This window comes from Corvus moneduloides, chromosome 13 (genome assembly GCF_009650955.1).
Source record: "Corvus moneduloides isolate bCorMon1 chromosome 13, bCorMon1.pri, whole genome shotgun sequence".
NCBI classification, from domain to species: Eukaryota; Metazoa; Chordata; class Aves; order Passeriformes; family Corvidae; genus Corvus; species Corvus moneduloides.
In genome coordinates, this window is record NC_045488.1 from 9,328,155 (window position 1) to 9,352,185 (window position 24,031).

General features: G+C 42.1%; 1 protein-coding gene across 2 annotated transcripts in view; it reads right to left on the reverse strand.

Annotated features, from left to right (window-relative positions):
• IGF1R (insulin like growth factor 1 receptor) overlaps positions 1 to 24,031 on the reverse strand; it is a 173,280-nt gene that overhangs the window by 42,209 nt on the left and 107,040 nt on the right. For both annotated transcript variants that reach the window (XM_032123429.1, XM_032123428.1), the window contains exons 3-4: positions 2,886 to 3,198; positions 237 to 382 (exon numbers count right to left, since the gene is read on the reverse strand). In XM_032123429.1, coding sequence (XP_031979320.1) covers positions 237 to 382; positions 2,886 to 3,198 — 459 coding nt within the window. The remainder of the gene's footprint in view (positions 1 to 236; positions 383 to 2,885; positions 3,199 to 24,031) is intronic.

Here is a 24,031-nt window from a genome sequence, read left to right on the forward strand (position 1 = left end):
GTCCTGCCAAAAAAGCTAACAAAAATACCAGCTTTCCCAGGGAGCTGAATACCTATTCCACCCGTGTGGGGCAGGATGGCGCTGCAGTGGGCCAAATCAAACAGGAGCACTGCTCTGGGCCTGGAAAGCAAACAGTTTGCTGAGTTTTTAATGTTCTTATCGTTATGCTGACAACAGAAGGAAAAATGTGAAAAGCAGCCTTATCAGGGGTTCCAAAAGCGAGGGCGATCACTTACTTCCACGCCGGATGTTGATCAGCAGATTTCCCTTGAGAATTGTGCATCCCTGCAACATTTGTGCTGATGTGACAGAGTCAATGGTCTTCGTTTTCCCATCCTCACAAATTTTGGGGCAAGGCCCCTCGCAAGGGCTGCAGAACATGCTGTGAGGAAAGAGGGGGATATTGAAAATAGACAGTGATATGCAACTCTGAGTAAACAGACTGCTTTGAGTTGAATTTTGGAAGACATTTCCCTCTAAAGCTTAGGCAAATCATCCAGGCTAGAATGAAAGCTGCCATGCTTGTTCAGGATATACTTGCCTGCTGCACTCCAGAGAGGCTGGAGCATTGTACCTCCTACAGTGACTGAATAGACCCATACCCACAGTCTGCCAGCTTCTGGAAGGCTCTGTGGTCCTTCCAAAGTCAAAGGAACCTCAGGTAAAACCCAGTGCCCTTGCAACTGTGTGTTTATTGAATTGTACCCAGAAACCCCTCCCTTCCCATTTACGCAGGCAGCCTCAGAGTGCAACGAGGTTTCGTGCTAATCCAGGACCAACCTCACAAAACAGGCCAGCCAAGAACTGGAGATGGGAAAATACTGTTCACATTCTTATAAAGTTGTCTGTGTCCATGTCCTTAAACCAATATTTAAAGCTCAGCATTAGGGAATTCCATGCTTCTGGCCGTTTAACTCAGAAAGACAACTGTGGGGGCACACAGTTAGGAGGGATGTGGAGAAAGTGAGCAGTCAATTAGTCACTACTTCTTACAGCTTAAGAGGCATTAAAGCAGCAAGTTTAAGGAAACAGAAGGTTGTATCTTGATGCAAGGACAACTAATTGGCAACAGGAATTCAGAGAGGAAGGCCAGAAGTCTAAGCAGGTTCAAAATGGGTGATACAGATGGAAACATCAAGACACAGCCCCAAACTCAGAGAAACCAGATTGCCAGAAGCTGGGAGGCAACACGGAAGCACACGCTCATTTCTGCTGCTTCTATTCACAGGCAGTCAGAAGCATTTTTAGCAGCCAAACTCAAGCAACAAGAACTCAGGGTAGACCAGCCTTTGACTACAGCAGGTTTTTAAAGGCTCCATGTTGTATTCCCTACACATTCATCTCAAAGTTGGACACTGTGCACAACACAGGCCCTCTGATCACTCCTCCTGGTAAATGTCCTTCCTGATTCAAGGTAATTTTTATTTTTCAATTTATTCTTGCACTTTTCTTGGTATTTCATGATTACTTACTCCACCTTATCACTTCAGAGAGAAAAAAATAAAAATGAAAAAATCCCAAACCCAGATCCAAAGACAAAGGTTTCTACTGACAATACTGATGGACATGGACTTACTATTTATTTTTTTTAAAAGAAACTGAACCCACTTTCCTCTGAGGCTTAAAGAAACATGTAAATTGATAACAGTTTTTCATGCATGAACCATAACAGAAAGAAGCTCCTTTTCTTAGTAGTAAGCTCCTATTTCAAAATCCTGGTCTAGAACATGCCACAAACCACTAAAAGCTGCAGACACAAGAAAGAGGCTTCAACTAACTGTACAAAGAATGCTGGAAATGCTTTCCATTTGCAACTATTTGTTAACAGCACCTCTGGGGAACAGAACATTCACTAGCCTTGAGTTACAGCTCCTTTCAATCTCTGCAGAGAACACAACACTGAGATAAGACAGGATGGCCTCGCACTCCAGCGTAAGCGGCTCAAACTGCTGCTACTACAAGCTCCAGGAGATAACAAAAGCTGCACTTCTCAGGTGAATATCTGGATTTGGGGAAAGGCTGTGTTAAGTTGCTTGTATCCAAATGCCAGCTGGAGAGTGCCTGGAACAGATGGATGACACGCATACACAGACACACAACTGCTGCATCACCACAATCACCTTTCCAAAAAACACAGCAGCCTACAAAGACACCTTTTTAGCATAATACTGAAGCACTACAAATTTTAGCACGCTGACTATCCTTCACTCAAACTCCATGACTTCCAAGGGTCAGTAGGCAATGAAGGCTTCTTGCTTAAACCACTGGCAAATGACAAAAATCACAAGCAACCATTGCTCCAACTGTTAGAATTAAATAACAAGAGGAGAGTAACAATCTTGGAAGAAATTATTCTGTATAATATTGTTGGCTGCTGCATACCATCTATATGATTACTTCCTTCTAAAACACCATTGTTATCTCCTGGAAATAGTGAGAAAAGGGAAATTAAATTAAATACACTGAAGAATACATGTGTCTCAAATGCAGGCACACACAAAGCAAATAATACGCAAGGCAAGGTAACTCCTATGGTTTGTTCTGTGTGATAATGGTCATCAGTCAACTCCAGCCTTGGGCTTAACTTTCATTTTATTACTCTCTACTTGAAGACCTGGTTCTGCATTGCATGACCTCCTCTAGCCCTGCTGAAGAACCAGAGCCCACTGATGCTGCACAGGACCACACACACGCATCAGGTGGATTCATCATGGAAGGTCTATCAAGATTCATCAAGTCAGCTTCTACCAGGAAGCCACGCAATCCCCCACTGCAATTCCCCCTCCTGTGTCCTCCCTTCTACCCCAAGTAATTTGCACCCCAATCTGCCCTTGAACAGGGACTGGCAAACCCAAATAGGACAACCCAGACAGAAGCTGCCTTACCTTTGGCTCCCGTTGCGGATGAAGCCCGAGGGACACTCGGCCATGCACTCGTCGTTGTGAATCACAAACTTCTCGTATTCGCTGGCGTCCGTGGCGGGGACTTTGGAGCAGAACTCTCTGGTGACGCAGCGCCAGCCCTCAAACTTGTACGTGTTGGGGGGGCAGGTGGGCAGGCACACGCCCTCGTAGTAGTAGTTGCGGCAGGCCACGCACGCCGTGTTGTTGTCGGGCGCCGTGCAGCTCCCCAGGCACTCGGGATGGCAACACTCATTTTGGTCTGTGCAGGCTCTCTTCCCACATGAGCTGGGGCACACTGCAAGGACACAAAGCAAGGGAGCATGAGCAACAGCTGCTGAGGTAAGTGGCACTAAAGGAAAAACCCTGCTCTGTGCAACTCTATAGCAATTCAGTCCCTGCACTCAAGAGCATCTCTGAAAAACAACCCAACCCACTACTGTAAAAAGTTCTGGTTTTCTCAGCTTTAGGTGCCCGAAAGTATCTTTTTCTCAGATCAAATTTATGACATGAACCAAGTAAGTAATAAAGAAAACTGCTGAAAGCAAGATCAACATAAGGATAATGGAAACAGGCAGTACTGGAACCTATTCCATAGCCCTAGTATTACGGATAATTTTTTTTTTGGCATGCTGACTTATTGTCTTTCTAAGCATTCCTTGTCTTTCCTGTTTGTACTTCAAATTGGTCTTTTATTGGCAAGAAAACAAGCTTCCTTCAAAACAACTTAATTACACTTGTAGAAGGAAGCACTGCTCTACTGCAGCACACATGGTTGGGCTGACCCCAGTGTAGCATCCCAATGTTGCTTATGTGTGCAAAATGCGGTTTAATAAAGTATCAAATCATCATCCACATCAAATACCAAGGAATTACAGAGCTACTATTTTCCCCTGAAGAGCATAACAGAATTCTGCCTTATCCTCAAATTCTGGGTTCAGAGAACAAAATATGAAAGGGAGAAAAAAAATGGGGTGCAAATTTATGGAGACATTCGTTTTATGTGAAAGCATTTCAGCTTGGAAGACATGAACAAAGAGCAGAATCCTCAGCAGCTGAGCTCACCACTGCCAGATCAAAAGAAGTGGCAGCATTATATTTATGTAACAACAGCATTTTGATTACAGCACTCTATGGCCTTTTAGCCACACAAGCCATGTGCCAGAGGCTCTGGAAACACACAGATTGCAAATCTGGTTTGCATTAAGTAACTCTTTGCCCCTTTCTAACTTAGCTAAAACACTGTATCAGTAACAACAGCAGAAAACTCGATTTCAGTGGTGCCACTACAGAGAGATCCAAACAGAGCACCACAGACATTTAAATGGAATGATTTCAGCAGAAAGCAGAGAATCAGGAGAGAAGTTAACATCCCAAAATGACCATGGAAGCAGTTGATGAAACTCCACACTAGTTCAGCATTATGATTTATCTCCCAGTTTGCAGCCATGGTGTTGTTTTAATGCAGGACTAAACACCCCAAAATCTTAGTGCCCTCCTCTTCCCATAAGGAGGTCCAGGCTTTCCAGTTTTCACAGTCCCATTCAGCAGAACTCCACCATCCTGACACAGGAGAAAATGCTTGAGACTGCTGTTAAGCAATAACAACAGTAACAACAACAACAACAATTCCCCCACAAACAAACCAAAAACCACAAAAACCCCCACTGCTCATAGCTCTGCATCAAGGATGTTGACATCTTCCAGTGACTTGATTATAAAGAGCCATTTTCTGATAGCTTTAAGTAGTGCCCACCTTGAAAAGGACTTGTCAAAATGCTATCAAAGAATTTTGCATTTCTTATCAAAATGATTCTATACTCACTGTGATTAATTTTAATCTCCTTTTTTAAATGGATGGAGGGGAAAGACTATGAGAACAAGGAGGTGGGACCCCATGAGCACGGTCGGTGCCTGCCCAGGTACCACAAGTATCACAGCTATCACATGCAAACCAAATTGAGAAAATTTTAACAGAGCCTGTAAGACTACAGAGAGCAGGAATGCAGAGGCAATCACTGCTAAATACTGAGTTGTCTGAAGGTGCTGGATGATTTTTTCCTTGAAAAGGAAACAAACCATACACACCAAACCTTTATCCCAAAAGAAAATACGTATACAGGTGTCTGTTCTTTCTGACTGTAATCTGCACCAGTGCAACAGAAGTCTGCGCACTTGCCACCTTAGTAAGGCATCACGAATTACCTTTCACCTTAAGGTACACAGGACTTTCATCTGGCACTACCAAGGGATTAAAAAAAAAATAAATCAGTGTGCCTTGCTAGCAGATGGACTGCCGTGCTGAGTGGGTGCCAGAACTCAGATTTCACATGGTAGCTATATTTCCAGTTCAAAGCCCTACTAAAAAAAACACACACACCCTCCCAACCCATGCCTCGACGAAGTTCATTGCTGGATGTATTGATTAAATACATCATTTTTTGTTTTCATCTGAACAATGTGCTGGAAAACAAGCACTGCTGTACTAAGTATTGGGATAAACAGAGTTTATTTCATTCCTGGGAAAGACTCCTGTATTCCCTTAATGCCTCTGCCATTCATGAGCAATCTGCTATATAAACAGGATTCCCTGCATCTCCTGGTAAATCTGCTGACTCTGGTCTACAGAAATATAAATTGGAGCACAGAATGATACACAAGTTCACATGAGAAAGGCAATCAGTGAAACAGGTTTTCAAAACTATAATATTTTAATCACAACCATTTTAACATGAACTCTTGAAAACTTTATAAAGATAATTTTTTAAAAGCTCAGCAAGCTCGCTTTTTCCTCAGTCCTATCTTCTGCTCGTTCTTGCTAACATTGGCAGGGTTTTCAGCCTGGAGACAATACGGGTATCCTGTTTCTTTGAAGAGGCAGAACAAGAACTTCTGTGTGTGTCTGTAGGACACATTATCAACAACAAAAAAGCCTTATCTGCCTTACACGCCAGTTCCCTCAGATATCCCTGTTCTAAAAACCTTACTAAACAACACCAGCTGACCTCACAGTCCGGACCCATCTATCCTCCCCCCACCCTCCCAAACTGTGCTACTTGGGCTCTTAGATTTGTACTAAACATGTAAAATGCAGGTTCCAAAATACTTTGGCCAGGAAAAGCGCCCTGCAATACACTCAGTAACTTGTTGACTTTATTCTTCAAGAACATTAGAGACACAAACACGAGCAAACAGTGGGCTGACATTTGGGGACAGAATTTATCAGCCAGGTACAACAGTGCCTTGGAACATGAAGGCTGATGACAATATACAAAAAAAACAACCCCTGAACAAATCCTTGCTGACAAGCCCAAGGGCAAAAAATGTTTAATTGTCATCACATGGAGATACCAAAATAATGGAAAATTTCAGAGACTTTGGAGGGCAGCCATGGGAGAAGGAAGTCAAAGCAAGACATGGAGAAGGGCAGACCCTTAAGCAGTTTAATAAAGAGATGATGGAAGCCTCAACAGACCAGCATCCATTTACATTTAGTGAGTGAAAGTAGTGTCAGATGATCAGATCTTCAGAGAAAGACAGCAGAAGAATACCAGTAGCCACCTATCAAATCTACTGGAGCAAAACCAACAACAGAACTTTTTTTATCCATCCATGATTCACCTCCTCTCTGATTTCTTCAGACAAGTTTTCCCTGTCAACAAAAAATTTAGGAGATTTTCCAAATACTATTAAGATACTATAATCACTGACAAAAAAAAAAAAAAAAAAAAAAAGGCCAAAATATTTCATTCCAAGATGCCTGTTTTACATTTGCAAATCAGATTCAGACCTGACATACAGCAAGGAGATACCTTAAAACTAAATGCAAGTATCTCAGAAACACGAGAAGCCCCAACAGAATCTGACTCAGAGACTCATTATCCTCAATTAAAACCCCCAAGATGCTAAACTAGAACTGCAAACACAAAGCAAGGTTTGAAAATCCTCAAACACAGCTCTGGGGAAAGAAGATTTTAAAAGCAAGAAACAAATCATCTGCCTGTATTTATAACAGTTCTCTTTTGGACAGGCTCAGGCTAAGGAGGTGGCAGTAAGTTTGTCCGACATCTAATCCTCCCTGCTATGTGAAGTGTGCACCACGCCAGGGCTCGCTGCAAACAGCCCGCATTGACATCATGGCTATCGTACAGTTTGGACAGACAAAGTGTTCTTATCATCTCCAAGACGCCATGACTTCAGCAATGCTGGAGCAGAAAAATCAGGTGAATAAACAATCAGTCACAGGGAGTGAAAATGCAGCCAGAGGAGGAAGACTCCTGGCAAGGGAAGGCGCCGGCCTTGGCCAAGGATGGCACCGTGCCAGTCACATGCGGGCAAGCAAAATGTTGCCAAGTGTGGGATAAATATTTTTTAAAGATTCTTTCTCTCCTTGTAAAAAGATATTTGATCCTTCTTTGGGTTGTTTTGGTTTTTTTTAATATATTCTTTCAGCTTTTTAGAGCATCCTTCAGATAAAATAATGTTTCAGAAAAAAAATAGGGGAGAAAAAAAGTGCCTTGTTTTGAGCAGAAACCAGAGGAGGAAGGGAGTGCTTCCTCCTAGCCAACTACTGAAAAAATTAGCTGTCTAAATTCATCCACAAAGACAGAAAAATACGGTCACTTTTGGAATGTTAATCCTTCTATATGACAGAATTTAAAAAATATTGCATTTTAATGGGCTAAACTTTGGTACAGCCTTTCAAACAGCTGACTTCAAATGCTCAAACAGCCTATACAAGACCTGATTTCTTTTGCCCAATATTCTGTGAGAATAGAGAGACTGGAGAGACATTACTCAGAAAATCCAGTTCCAGTGATTCATGGTCAGGGCTGGAATCAAAAACTACAGAATAAAAGGAAATACACATATTAAATACATGCAGTAGCGTGTTCTGATCACAGAAATATGGGTAAAAGTCATCTCCAAGGCACTGAAGAGGCCATTCAGAGCAGTCGTGTAAATCTTTATATTACCACAGAAACAGGTATTAGCAGCATATCAACAGTGGTGTATTTTTTGTCTTTTCTGTTTCCCCTTCTCCAAAACTGGTCATCTCACATTCAGTGAAAATCCTGAAGGCAAAAAATGCTGCCATGTTGAACTACTCTCTGATAGTTAAGGCATGAAGTCTGGCAGCTTTTGACATTAACTGCCAGATCTCAAAGGTTCAGTTCAACCCAGCACTGATCTAGGACATAAAAGAGATCATCTCCTCCTTCTTTAAACCTCCAGTATTGTACAGTCATGTCCACCAGCAAAATACTTGGACAGGTCTATACAAACTTATACCAAGACGGCATTAAGTCTACAGCCCACAAGCTATGTCTGACTCGAGATCATTTCACCAGTCATGCGTTTCCATCTTTAAATTCTAGTCGCTACCAACCCATTTTTATCCCTGAGACCTTTCCAAGGATCCTGAAATAATTCTGAAGTGGCTCAGTGAATTATTTTCTTCCCACTACACCTGGTCAGCCTCCACACAAAGCTTTTTGGTCTCTCGCTTCTCGGTATTTCTGTTTGTCACAGATGCTGTATTATGCCTTTATCCCTTCATGAAGGAGTAGGTGTTATGAAGCATCCAGAACCTCAAAATAACCTCAATGGATTTTCCCAGCCTGATACCAGCTATCAGCCCACTAACTGCCCAATTTTTAATCATATGAAAGATTGATCACAGAATAGTTTCTCGCATCCTCTTCCTCAGGATTTTATGGGTGAAAAACAATACACAGTTGTGCAACAGTTGGAGCCAACTGCTCAGATGGAAGCACATGTAGATGATTCTGGAACCAAGGAAGTGGAAGAAAGGAGTGGGTGACAGGTTAAGAAAAGTCCAGCACCATCCAGCACCTGGAGACTCTCAGATTCCACCAGATGCAATGAGGTCTAAAAGGCAGAGAGGAAATATTCGTCATTCATTGAGTGTATTTCAGCTGGATACACTGGAGTTTGATGACCCCGCACATCCCTCTTTTAGCCACCTCTCACTCATTCCTTACCCTAGAAGTTATACCAAAACAGCTTCCAGGCGTCCCAGCTGTGATACAAAACAACGTGTGTGCCAGATCCATTTTATTCAGACTAGAGGACTTGGGGACACTCTTTGGCACTGTAAAACTCCCATCCCTTCAGGTTTCTGCAAATGAAGCAATCAACCCTGCTAAATGCTCCAGGAGCATTACAGGAACTCCCATCACACCAAAATGAGAACAAATGGAAACCTGAGTGAAGAAAACAACCACCTTATCCCACAGTCAACAGGAACTCATGGATAGCACAGGTAGTGTGCATTTGCTCCCAAGTGCGTAAAACTACGGCCCAGGAAGGTGAAAACAAACACGACTTATTGACAAACCCAGGCAGCATGAATTGCATTCTCTTTCAAAACAGTTTATGTTGCCCAGCACAGCCCAGACTGGCATCATTGCAGCTGGCACTCGAGAGAATGAGGAAAAAAACAAGTCCGTTTAGTCCCTTCCACGCCAGTATGAATTCAGTACATAAACAAACCCCACAGAGGCAGATACACAACCATCTCTGGGGAGTTTGGGTCAGTTGCACTCTATCTTCAACACTGGGTAAACAAACTGGTCGGGAACGTTTTACCATCAGTACCGCACTGTTCCAAAAACATTTCCTCTACGGACAGGGAAATTTCCCACTGGAAGATGCAAATCAGAACGGTAACATTGATCAGAGTGGGGATGAAGGCAGGAACATGAGGGTCCCCCTGCGGTGGTGAAAGCTGCTCCCCATCCACTGCCATCCCTCACCACTCACTGTCACATATTTGTCCACATTCCTAAAGGGAAAACTGAAGTTCCTGAACTCTGCAGTAACAGATAAGAAAAGCAAAGCTGCAGCTCTGAGGCAAATTATTTGTCTTTTTGCTGCAGATTACGAGCGATATATTGGGGTTTTGCTTGTTCTTGCTTAAAGCTAGATTTAATCTGCCTGTCTTCCAAATGCTGCAAGTGTAAGGCAATAAGCTTTACGGGATTTAATTAATATACTGCAAGCAAGGAGTGCTGGTCAGCCATCTCCTGGCAAAAGCCCAGCTGGAGGAGGACTACTATTCACATTCCAGATTTATTCTAAAGGAGAAAGACAGCCTGATAACATTATCACACTGGCCTAAATTATGTAGCTGTCCTAATGCCGAAGGATCACGGCAGTTTAATCCAGGGCGAACAAGAGTCACTGGTTACGAGGGATTCAGCTCCTGCTCCATTCCAGGAATGCCCTTTGCATTCATGCCTTACACCCATCAACAGCTCAACCATTCTGGCACCAGCAATGATACAGAATGTTCGTCTTGGAGGCTGAATCAACACTGCTCCAGCCGAGGGCTAATTGCACTAAAATTGAAGGGAAAAAAAACTTCCAGAAAACTGTTCATAATACACACAGTGGGGCAAACCTAGAAAGTTTTTGTTCATCTCCAACTAAGACGACAATGACAAAACCTGTAGAGTTCTGAACATTAGAAAGATGAAAATTCAAGGAAACAGCCAGAAAGACCAAGAACATTCAAACTGTTTTACTACAGAGCAAGACTTTTCAAGCTGTTCACCTGTTAGTGAGATAGGCCACTAAAACCAGGATTAAGATCCAGATGTTCAGGACCCCGAGAAAAGAGGAGGATGATAATGGAAGGGCAGAACAAGTTGCAAGAATGCTGATGGTCTGCAAAGTTATCAGAGACACCTGGTGCTTTTGTTTTAAATCGCAAACTACTAAATCTGGGAGTACGACATCACTTATGATATTTGTACATTGCAACCGAAAGGCACCCTGTTAACAACAGCAGCAACGATGCTCCAAACAATATTAAGGCAATTATGCTAAAACGATCAAATTAAGTATTTCCTTCAGGACTTCCAGAAATACAAGAGTGTAAGCAAATCTGACAGCAACTGAAGATTGTGCTCTAGAGATCCACAACAATCAAAGGGTGAGCTCTCTCCTTGGTTTTAATAATCACGGAATATATTTTTCTTTCTAAATCTTCCTCTATTATAAACGCAGAGGGAATACAAAAAGTGCCAGAATTTCTAAGACCTAAAAGCAGACAGGAAGATTGTGCATTTATCCATGTCTTAACTCATTTAAACAAATTTACAGGCAACACTGGCAGTGGGAAGGATACAGCTGACTTTAAGGTGTATTAGAATTAGTTTCTTCTCATATACCACAACCATGGACAGAAGCATTTCCAAGGAAAATGGGAAAATGTTGAATTATCTTTTTAGACTTGATGCAAATTGCTTTCATAGTCTGTAAATCATCCTGAACTATCTGGACCTGAACTTTTAACTCCATCCTCCATGGTTTGGTCTCCAAACAACAGAACTGCTGCAACAGTCGCCTGTTTGCTTGTGGGTTCCTGACCAGCTCTGTGTGCAGACAGAAAAGCTGGAGCTGGGCTGCGGAACCTGCTTTGGGGAAGTGCAAGGATGCTCCCAGTCGACTGTGGCACTGGACATGACCACAAACCCAAAGGAGGCCCCAAGTGAACTGCTGCAAATTCAGCAGCTCTGAATCCCCAGACAGCCCAAGCAAAGGACTCAAACAACTGAGCCATAAGCCAGTGAGAAAAAGTGCCTTGGGTCAGTGAAGAGCACAGAATGGAACAGCAGCAGCTGGGAGTGCTCAGTGTTTCCTGCTAACCCAGCTGAAGGATGACAGTGTCGTCCTGCCTGTACTTAGCTCAGTATCTTTAAAAACCTCCTCCGTTGTGAGACTGAACTATTTCAGTTCTTCAACAGTTTGATAAATAAACTGTTTGACTGTGACATCCCCCAGAAACTGCAAACACACAGAATATACTCACGGGACAAACAGCACACACAGCTCTGCCGGCCATGTACTCACACACAGCTAAGACTTGGATGCTCGAGTTGTCTCTGCTGATACACTTCACATGCTTTTGAGGAATTCCTGCTAGCATGACTGGGAAAAAACAATGACATTGCTTCGGACTTCCTAAATCCTTCCCTGTAGTAAGGATTTGTGATCAGATTAGGGAGTACCAGAGGTTTATTTATTTATTTTTAGGAAAGACAGCCAAGGTGAGCTGTATCCCTGGATCTGACAGGGGCTCCAGGCTGCAGCAAAGCCAGCTCAGAGACACTGCCTGGCTGCTCTGAAGCTGGAGACAGCATCAGACAGCACTTATTAAAGAAAAAGAGTGGATTCGTGTTTTTGATATTGGCACAAAGTAGGAAGCACGCTGCTTCCCACTCTGTTTTTGCTTGAGTTTGGCACGTTTGAGCTACGCTTTTCTTCTCTGGTACCTTTTTTTGTCATCTCAAGTCACATTCACATGAACATATAAATACGCAGATCCTTACGCGCTGTGTATAGCAGACACTTACATGGATGGTCTCAAAAAAGAATATTCTTTTCACACACTAAAAAAATTATACAGAGTTATTTTAAATTCAGAACTGTTTGTATATTCCTTATAAGTTTATAAAACTCTCACTGTCCTCCCATGACTAACGAAACTGGAATTGAGAGAGTATTCTATATTTATAACTCGTCTGGTTGCTCATGCCTATGGCCCTATTTCCACCCTCCGTTACTGTACACAGAGCTATGTGAGGTATTGTGGGTTCCCAAACTTCACCGATTTCCTAACAAGGCAGGCCTGTGTCCCGGAGGAACAAGCTGGGGGCTGTTTCGTTCGAGCATTGGCCGAACTCAGAGGGAGAGGCCTTGAGCACTGTGGTTTTGGCAGCTCTTCTTCAAGCTGGTATTAGAGGCCATGTCTGGGCAATGACACGCCAAGCTGGCACCGGGCTGGGGATCGATGCTCTGTCTGCAGCACAAACCCTCTGGGATTCCTACACACTCGCCCCAGTGATCTCAGCGCTCCAAGGCTTCGCTGAGCAGCTCCTCAGTCACCTACAGCACAGACACACCACAGGCACCAGGCAAATCCAAGCGTGACAGACTCATTGGCCTCTCAAAATCCAAAGGAAGCAAAACCCTCAAATTTTATCCAAAACCTCCTTGAGACCTCGGTGTGTTCACTGATGCCGGCCCACTACAGACCTCCAGTGGCTGGCAGGGAAAGAGACTCTATCAGGTATCTAAAATGAAGCAAAATAAGGAAAAACTGGATTTCATACTGTAATGAAGTTTGGGTTGGGTGACATTCTTTATCCATATGAATGCCCAAGACTCATGCAACCATATGCCATCTTTTGAACAAAATCACTTTGCTAGCTCAAAAATCCCAGCAAGAAATCTGAGGTTTTTTCGTGATAGAGGTGCCTCATAATTGACGCATTTTTAACTCATGCCAGGCACCTATGGGGCACAAAGCCTTTTCTAATTCATGGTTCCTATATAAGCTCAATATAAGTAAGTATTTATCCAAAAAGCAGAGGGACATACAGAGAGAGACATTTTTCAAATTCAAAATATGTTGTTGGTGGCTGGGATTAGGGTCCAGCACTCATGGAGATGGATTCATTACAAGGCCAGGATGGATAAAGCCTTGAGTAACCTGGTCCAGTACAAGGTGTCCCTGCCCATGGCAGGGGGTTTTGGACTAGATGGGCTTTAAGGTCCCTTCCAACCCCTGACATTCTAGGATTCTCTGATTCATCAGAGTACTAGAGCTATAAAAAACCCACAAAAAGCGAGAAACCCACAACTCTTCCTAAAAGGCTTTGCAGAAAAATAAGTTCAGAAGAATTTACACAGGGGTCTAATTGCTTCACATACAAAAGCAAGGCAAGATCTGGACTATGTTTACAAAGTTTAAGCCTCCATACCTACTAACAAAAAAAAAAAACAAAAAAAAAAAAAAAAAAAAAAAAAAAAAAAAAAAAAAAAAAAAACACCAGGAAAGCAAGTGGTGAGTATTACCAACTTTGTGTAACTGAACTGAGAATGTTTTCCCCTACCAAAATGTTTCCTTAGAATATTCTAGCTGAGAGAGAGTGACAGCACCTAAATCCTCCCATAAGACAAACCAAGAGCACCTGCCTCTCCTTCCCTTTAATCCCAGGGCCACTGTCTCTGCTGTGGGTAGGCAGTGGTGCCACAATTTTTTTTCCCCTTGAATTTATTCAGCCGCTTCCTTTGCTTTGCAATAAAGCTGTCAGGATTAACAGGCAGCTCTGGTGAGTCAGATGTTCAAAGAGAAAACATGATCTGTACCTCTCCCCATCTCTACAGCAATGCTACTGGTAGAATTGTTTTCCATCACTTGCCACACTACACAAACTTTTAAGAACTATTAAACACTCCTCCAGCTTAGCAAGAAGAAAAATTATCTAAATTTATCTAAGGAGCTGAAGTTCACTACACTATGAGAAAAGGATTTAAATCTGGATTATGTTTTCATCCATTTAGACCACAGAGAAAAATCATTAAAAGGTATTTGAAGAACTAAATACAGCAAAACTTAGTATTACCATTGAAAAAAAAAAATTAAGTTTCATAATATTACATAATTTTTAAAAATGTTTATGCTGCAGTACAGCAATGATGTTTTTCCACAACATGTGATAATTTGACAGACCCTTTTCTACAGCTTTTAGAAATTCTCTTTTAATGTTAAAATTCCACTAAGTATTTCATTAATTCTGAAGAGGGTTAGTATTAGTTACAAGAGAAAACCCAGGTTCCCAAAACTAACAAGCTCTACAATTCAGTAATATCAGTATTTACAGCTTCTTCATGCAGAATGTGCAGACTTCAGACAGACCATGAAACTTTCCACAACCTTGTTTACCCCAGAAATTATTGGATTTATAGGACACCTACAAACACCTAACAAATGGAAAATTTATTGAATTCTAAGCTTTATTTCCCAATAATACTGTAGTAACAAGACTGCAATTATCTTTTCTTCCAGTTATGGGTCTCCTTGAGCCAATAACTGCAGGTATCTTTGGTTATAGAGGTCAGAGGGGTGAAAGCATCACCACATTTCCCATTTTCCACCTCCTCATGATACTACACTGTGTTTTTACTATTCAGAGGTACATCCTCCTCCTTGTACAGATCTATTCTGAACACACCAGCCATGCCATTCGCTAAGTTCTCCAGGTATATATTTACAGTACACAAAACAAGCCAAGAAAAAAGTATTTCTGGCCATGCTGCAGTTATCAATATCATATCACCCCCACAAACTTTTGGTGCTGATGCTGAGAAATGTTGTGAGAGCTATGTACCCCCTCTGGTCCAGCTGGTTCTCACTATAAAAGGGGACCAGTGGCTGGTTCTGGCCAGCTGGAAGGGGACAGGGCTGTATTGCCATCACTTAATTTGAGAAACAATTTCCTATTCCATCATTAGAAATGGTATTTCTCTTCCAATGTTTATGACTGCAACATGAAACAACAAATAGATCTGTCTCTATTTCAAGCAGGGCAGGCCCTGCCTTCTCTGCAGTTATATGAACCTCAACTTCCATACCCATTAAATGAAGTTTCCTGTAAATTATGCCAACACTACCCAGAACACACTGTTTAAAAATCACACTGGTTAAAAAACAAACAAAACCCAGACAAACAAACAAATTTGCAGACAGAACCTTCACTGAAAAACAATGAAAGGGAACTACCAAAAACAGCAGATCCTGCTTGTTGATGGCTCTGGAACAAGAAACAGGGAGGGGAGAAAAATAATTAGTATTCCAGGATGTCCCACGCACACACCCAAAACTAAAAGCATTAAATTGGATGGGAATAGAATAGCTGATCTTGCCTGCAGTCAAATACAGAGAAGAATCATTTAAATTGCAAATTACAGGGCAACAGATTTTTGCACAAAGTTCAAGGCTGTTCTATGGTTTGTTTTTATGAATTAGGAATGACGTGAGGAAAAATTAAGGGGTTGGGCCAGCTACTACCCTTAATACCTATTTCAGCTTAAATATTTCTCAGATTCATTTGATGCACTTTATCCAGGCACCGTGGCTCGTTAAAGTGATGACAGAAAGTAAAGCAGCTTCTCCTAGATCATCCCTAAGGATGCAGCATCCGCTGGTGGCCACGCTGCCACTGGAGGATTAACTGCTACAGAAGGATCTCCAAACTGACTAATTACTCCTTCCTCCCCACATCATGTCCTTCCGCACGTAGGAAACTTTTACTCCATTTATACCTTTCCTGGGCAGCGTTTTTCAACCAGCAGTTCATCTGACAAAGCTTCTGCCTCCCTTTCCCAGGTTTTGAAGAGCTTGTTCCTACCAACATCAGCTTCTTGGCCTTGGTTCCCACAAATTAAACTTGATGAATGCTTAGTAACAGAAAAATATATACTTCACATTCATACAGTGCTTTTTAATCAGCAGTTCTCAAAATGCTTTACAAAGTATGAAATCTAATCAAGTGGCTGGTTTTGATGCGGGGTTTGGGGGGATAAATGCAATAAAAAAAAGATGAGTTACTCCATGTTACAGCAAAAGGCAGAAGATTTAGTAACACAAGAAGCTGTTTGCCTTGATATGCAAAAGCCCCTGACACTACACGACCATAATAATTTTCTTTTAAAATGTAACCAGCCCTGAATTACAGACTTCAGCACACGATTACAGAACACTATTCAGAGGACCTGGGGCTCAAGTATTTTCTTGTCAGGCAGTTAGCACATAATAAAGAAAAGACCAAGCAAAAGCCAGATGATCTTTTAAAAATTGTTTTAGAAATCAGCTTGCTTTCGGAGTATTTGTAAAAAATTATACCAGTGAATATGTCAGTAGCCACAAAACCCCTGGTATTTCACTCTAACAGTGGATCACAGCCTAGTCTAAAATGTAAAATACCTTTGCAATATCAGACTTGGGTCTTTTGGGACAAAGACACTCTGGTGAAGATTCTGCAGGCTTTAAAGGATGACAACAAATGTCACCATCTTCAGCATGGAAAGAAGTGAGGCTTGTCTGACCAAAGAGTATTGACTCAAAGGTTTTAAAGTGACACATGACAGATTACAGTATCATAAAAAATAAAGGTTGGAAAAGACCTCCAAGATCATCAAATCCAACCCTCACCACCTTGTCAACTAAACCAGAGCACTGAGTGCTATGTCTAGTCATTTCTGGAACACCTTCAGGGATGGGGACTCCATCAACTCCCTGGGCAGCCCCTTCCAATGCCTGACCAGTCTCAGTGAAGAAATTCTTCCTGATGTCCAACCTGAACCTCTCCTGGCACAACCTGAGGCGGTTTCCCTTGTCCTGTTGCTGGCTGCCTGAGACAAGAGCCCAACTCCCTTGTGTCAGGGAGTTGTAGAGAGCGATAAGGCCACCCCTGAGACTCCTTTTATCCACGCTGAACACCCTCAGCTCCCTCAGCTGCTCCTCACAGGGCTTATTTGATCCAGACAAGTCAACACCATGTCAGTTAACAGTAAAATTTAGCTGAAATGCTCATTATAAACTACAGTAGGGTAAAGAATATAAAGCAAAATCTTGGGATTCTTTTAAAGAAAACGTGCACAAGGTATCTTCTCCAAGAAGAAGATCTTAGATGTCTTAACTCAAGAATGTTTTGGTTTTTGAAGGTTTTCTAATTAATAAGCCAAATGGCTTTACAAATTAATTTCACTTTTTAAAATACATTGTTTTCTTTGGTTTGTCATTCTCAGTTTTTTAATCACATATGCAAGATGGTGCCACCTGGGAAAGTTTACACGTTTACATCATTAAGTGTCTTTGAATTAACTTCATGCCAATAATTGTTTTTAAGAGATAACACTGCCAAATTTGTCACTTGAGAAAAGTTAATCTAATTCTTTCCTTGCTCACTGAAGAGAGATGGTGACTTCTCCCACTGAGGGACAGACACACATGGACAGAGTTCAGCCACTTCCAGACACACAGAAGTCCCATCTTTCTATCTCTGGTCCCCACTTGACTGTCCAATGTCTGATGGAACCTCTACTACACAACCAGTGTCAATCACAACTGGATTTTCTCAGCCACCAACAGTTCCAGTAGGCTGCAGTCACAGTTGGATTTAACAACACACCAGTGGGGATATGACAGGATTTCACCCACGGCACAAAGATGGAACTGGAAGTCTCCATGAGCTGCCCACAGCTGCACAGCTTGAGACATGGTCCAAACTATCTGCATCTGAACCTGGGAGATAGACAGTTTGGAGCATTTTTAAGTTTAACAAATGTGTCTGGCTTTAAAATTATCATTTAGAGAATGACAGTACCAGGTCAACGTGTTCCTGAGCACTGTCTCTGAGAAAAGACAATTTTAAAAGCATTTTGTGGCTGTTGGTGCCATGGGTAACAAAAACCGAATAGGCTCAGAACAAATAACTTAATAGCAATGTCTGTGGAAACCAAAATCTTTTAAAATGCAGTTTGAAATCTGCCAAGCTACACTTAAAAGAAACTCTACAAGGCCACAAGCCCCTTGGCCAGCTTCTCGCTCCCTCAGATTTCACTTCACCTGCATGGCAGTGCACAGCTTTGCTCACATCTGTCTCATCCCTGGATAAATGAACACGGCATCCTGTTCACTATGCCATCTCCTGCTCCACATTAGCTTTTCCCCTGCCCCCCTCCTTCAGGAGCTTGCACACTCAGCAGGCTGCTCCTTGAGCTCTTACATCACTCCTCAAGCCTTGCTCCTATCCAGACTACTAAAAATGCAACCTCAGGAGCTATTACCTACAAAGCATTAAAAAAGTATCCTCATGAGCCTGGTACTTCCCAAACATCCATACAGCCTACTGGGAACCCTATCAACAACCAGAAGCTACAAAGTTGATGCAATTGTGAATCTAGTATTTGTTGATTTAAATCAGGGTTACCTTGATCAAACAACAATGTTGACATGCATCCAACAAATTACAGCTGAGCCCCTGTATCTAAGGATGAAGATCACAACTAAGAAGTATTCAGCAGCTCTAAGTCTAATCTCATGATCCAAGTTATTTTCTTAGTGAAGTCCTGCAGCGTATATTGCTTCATGGACAGCATCCTACTCATTTATAATGTGCATGCTGCCAATCAAAAGACTCAATAATTGAGCTACAATCACATTCAGAACTGAATGCTTTTCAAGTCTAATCACTCCCAAACAAGGCTCAACAGACCAGTCCGAAGAATCATGTCACATTCCAGAGCGCTGTGCCTTCCACTGGGTACACAGTGGGTCTAAGGAACGACACGCCAGAAAAATCCATTTTTAATAAAAACACTATTGGTTAAATAGGAAAAAAAGATGCATAGAACAAAATTCTTTAAATCCTCAAGTATAATTATTATTTTATCTGCACCTCTACACCCTCTCACATGACAGTAAGTGTGTGGTGCTTGCTCATGTTAATGTATTTTTGTCAACAAAGAAGATCAGGATGCACTGCAAACACCTGCATTACAGAGGCTTCTTACAGGTTCAATGACTCTTTGTGCATCCTAAATCCCACAACTGAAAAGAAAAAAAAAAATATAAACAGGAAAAGAAGGGAAGAGAAAAAAAGCGCCTTGTGTTGTTTCATTCACCACTCATTCCAAAACATTCAAATCAGCCCCAGCACGGCGGGGAAATCCAATAAGGATAATGCTGGGGCTGTCTATCCGTGCCCGCACGCCGCTCTGCAGGACTGCACACCCACGTGATGGTTTGTTTATGAGTCTGGAGCAGCATCACGAGGCGCTGCCCCACGGGACCCACTCCACGGGCAGGGACAGCCACCACCCCCACGCCACAGCAACCCCAGCCACATAAAAATATCCATAAAAATATCCCTTCCTAACTCGGCACATGCACCCCGTGCATGGAGCGTTCCTACGCCGCAGCATTCAGTACACAGCTCTTGACTCCAGGCTTAAAATTAAAGGGAAGCAGGAGCAGCAGCCATTCAAAGCACAGAAAAAAAGCTCTTTTAAAAGCTCACATGCACAAAACAAAGAAAAATTTAAAGACAGAGCTTATCATAACCTCAGTCTGATTCTGCAGGTATAGATTTCTCTTCATGAAAATCAATAGAAGATGATTTTAAGCCGTTTGATTTCATTACTGTGTATAAAATCTCTACTCTGAATGTAACATCTGAATCAATCTGCAAAGCTGCTACAGGCTACGCTGTCACAGGCTTTCACGTGCCTTTTTCTCTACCACTCTTACCACAAAGACAGTGAGTTAAAAACCCCACACTGATTTGATATTTCTAAACAAGTACCAGCAGCAGATTGGCTTTTTCCCTTTAGCCCTCTTAGTTTTCACACCGATGTTTCAGGTGGAAAAGAAAAACCAAACACAAACTGCACAAAATGCACTGGTTTGCTGCAGTGGTGACTGGAGAACTGAAATGTTCTATTTCCAGTACTGAGAGAGGAAAACATGTTGAATTAAACAAAATACACATGTACGCTCTTCATGCTGAGGCAGTGGGGTTTCACCACAAAAGAAACACATTCCAGATCATTCAGTGCATTAAAAAAAGATGGCACAGTGGATTTCTATGCTGTGCTCTGAATCATAACGAGAGGCGTGTTAAAACCTGAGCAGACACACAAAAACAAATGTCGTGGCAATAGGGTTATTTTTTACATCTGTTTTAGTCAATACGTCACAATATAAAAATCTGGAGTCTCAATCTCTGGGTTTCTCTGAGCCTCCGCCCCTAAATAATGTCCCTTTAGTTAAACTGCTGCCTTCATAATCCAGTCGGCACATCCCAAACTCCACATTCAGAAAGGTTACGATCCCATTTGTTTCCCAGTCGTAAGACTGCCAGTGAGAGGGAGCGAGAGGCACGGCACGGCCTCCCTCATATCCTGAAAGCCTCCAATCCATATGGGTGTCACCCCAACACCCAGCTCTGCACCTCAAAAGCTGCACCTCACACAAATGTCTGATTTCTCCTTCTTGCATCGTTGTCAGAATTACTTAAGAGCGAAAAAGGGGAACAATTTCCTCCTTTTGAGCACAGATTACTCCTGATAGGATCAGTATGAACAACTTGCAATTTTGAGAAAAAAATAATTCAGAAAAAGTAATGTGAATAAAGTATTAGGCTTAGAATCTGTTAAATAACTGCTATGAAACCTATTACTGATATTTTTTACACTTTTTTTTTAAATACGGCTACTCTGGATTACTGTAAGACTTCTTTGTTCGCTGAATACAGACACTCCTATTACCTGCCTGGTAAGCCAGTGGATGGTACCACACCCCCTCGAAATCCTCCAAATCACGTATCTGCACATGTATTTACAGTTTAGGGGAGGCAGGACTCAGTAGGACTGGGGGGGGGGGGGGGGGGGGGGGGGGGGGTGGCGGGGTGGCATTATTTGTTTTCTGTATTCAGAGTAAGAATGTGAAAATGAATGCAAATACCTCCTTTCTTGGCAGCAGGCAGCGCATTGTGAGCACCTCAGCCTCCCAGTCTGAGCACTGCAGCTGCCGAGCGGAAGAAATAAATAAATAAGAGCCCAACCCTAACAGCGAGGTATTTCAAAGGACAAAGGATATAAAAAGAAGAGCTGCAATAGAGATTTCAGCACAGCCACAAGTGAGACATCCCAAATTCCTGCACGTTGTAGCTGCTCTCAGATTATTCCTTTATTTTTAAGCTCCTTATAATAAGTGTTACTTATCAGTCATTCACATCCACCCCTCACTTCCCACCCTGTTGTGATTTCCTGCAAAGGCCATCCCCCATCCATCACCCCTCGGTGGTTGTTTCTTTCACTGAACAGACATCTCACCGATCTGGAGATCCAGGTAGCAAATCCCACGGGCTTTAGATTCGCTCTTATTTTGAATGCACTGAATAATAATTTATCGTAATGCTTTTCAGAGCTGATCTTGAGGTGATGGACTTCAGGCATTTGGCTCTGTTTTTGAAATCACCTGAGCAGCCCAGGTCCCTGTGAGTGATTCAGGAGCACCAGGCACCGTGGCCTCCTGCTCTGGGCCAGGAAACCCAAAGAGACACAGGTAGCAGCTACTCCGGTACTCTCAAAGTTTGCATTCGCTTCGCTTGGGTTGTGTCACCAGCTAGGAACAAACATCAGCCTGTGGAGTGATGTGACTTCTCCCCTTTCTGGCACAGTGAGGAGACGACAAACCTGAAGATGCAGATCACAGCCTGGAGCCTGCACAGGTAAAGGGACTCATTCCCAAGCTCACAAAATCCCAAGTCTGCTGAGCTCTGAAGGGAACAGGAAGCCCATCAGCCCACACAGTTCAGTAACACAAAGCAGAAAACATTTTTAAGCTTTTCTTTAACTTTTTTTAAAGCAGCACTCCATTCCTGACTTCTCAAAAGTAAAAAAAAGTTTGGGTTAGAAACCATGGAAATTAGGATGGTCACCTGGGACGGAAATGCTCTGTCTACTTTTGCACAAGAATAAGAGATAAGAATTGAACGGAAATTTTTTCTGCAAAACTTTTACTGTTGATTTTGAAAGCCAGAAATATGGCCACAGACGAACACTGTGCCTCTTCACAATCACTGCAGGAATGTGACACTTTACATACATGCACCATACAGCACAGGAAAACCATTTTTCTTATGAAAGAAGAAATTACATACCTAAATTCTTTGATCAGAAAAGAGCTTGGGAAAGAAGTCAGGAGATTAACCTCAGTGATTTAATACTGCTTGCAAAATTCACTCAGTAGAAATATTAATTGCTACACTTAACTTGTTACAAGTTGGGCCTAATTCCTTAGAAGGATTTTATCAGATGAACAATACTCTACACATTTGAAGAGGTCTGTTACAAAATATATTAGAGCACAAGTCAAAGGGATAAACACTAACATAATTCTTCAGCTTTTATCTAAGGACCTGTCAGGTTTGCTCCTCGATAAACATGTGAAGGAACTCTTCATACCCTGCCTGCTGCTCCAAGCCACACATTTCACTCCTCACAGAAAAACACGTTTCAAAAGCCATTGGTAAACTGCCACCTCACGCTACCCATGATTTGAATTTAATTTAAAAAATTAGTTAAGTACATCTGTCCTAGAAATGAGAGCTATCACAACAAAGTAAGATTTCTCCATACACACATTGCCTCCAGAATCTGCTGCTTCCCCTGGAGCACGTGCATCTTTTCTGCAACACGATGAAATTCAGAGAGAACAAATAATTCCAGCAGGAACTCGATACAAGTTTCACAAAAGACAAACATTGTTTTTCGAAAAGCAAATCCTAGTTGTGAAGTTAATCTTCACTACGGAAGACTACTAGAAGAGTAAAGCAGGAAAAAAAAGCCCTTACTTGAGCAAATATGTATAGAAAGGTGGTTAGCTGCAGGGTTTGGAAACTTGAATGGTCTAAGGATACAGACAAGGGATTTTTACAGTAGAAAAATCTTTCAATGGATACTCTTGCAGAAGGAGGAGGGAAGCAGATTTTGGAGCGTACATGTAATTTCTCAGGTCAAATGCATCTGTTCCATTAAGGGATTTCACTAGTACTGGTTTTCTACACAGTTTTTCTCTAGCCAGAAGTTGATGCTTGACCCATTTGACTCTGGAACGGAGCAGACAGTAAAATATTTAGAAGACCTGACAAAGCTGGTAAAGAATAAAGTGCTCAAAATGAGAGTGGAATTAAACCACCAATAAACTAGGTCAAATTATTGGAGTGCAGAGTACCCTGAAATACTGCAAAAAGTAACTATTATAATTGGAATTTCCATCCCAGGTCATTTAAATGATTAATAGCAGGAGTTACAGAAAAATGAAATAATTCCTGCAACTAACTCAATTTTGTTATATTTCCTTGGGTTGTCTGGACTTTTAAGCTTAGTACCCAAAGTCCTTTATGCTTTTATTGCAATAACCTGATGGACTTTCACACATTTTGTGGGAGCCTAAATCTCTTTCATATTGTTTATATTTATCAACATCTCCTCTAAAACTTTATTTCCATCAGGACCTGCACAGAGGTACCTAAAGAACAGAGTTGTTTATGTTGGAAAAGATATCTGAAATAGAGTCCAAGCATTAACACAGTGATGCCAAGGCCACCACTAAACCATGTCCCTAAGTAAGGGCAGGATGCAGCCACACTCGGGGATGCTGCCACGCCTGAAATTAGTGAGGATCATCAACCACACGGATGTGGAGGCTCTGCCGGACACTGCACCAAAGCTGGACGTGAGCAGACGCC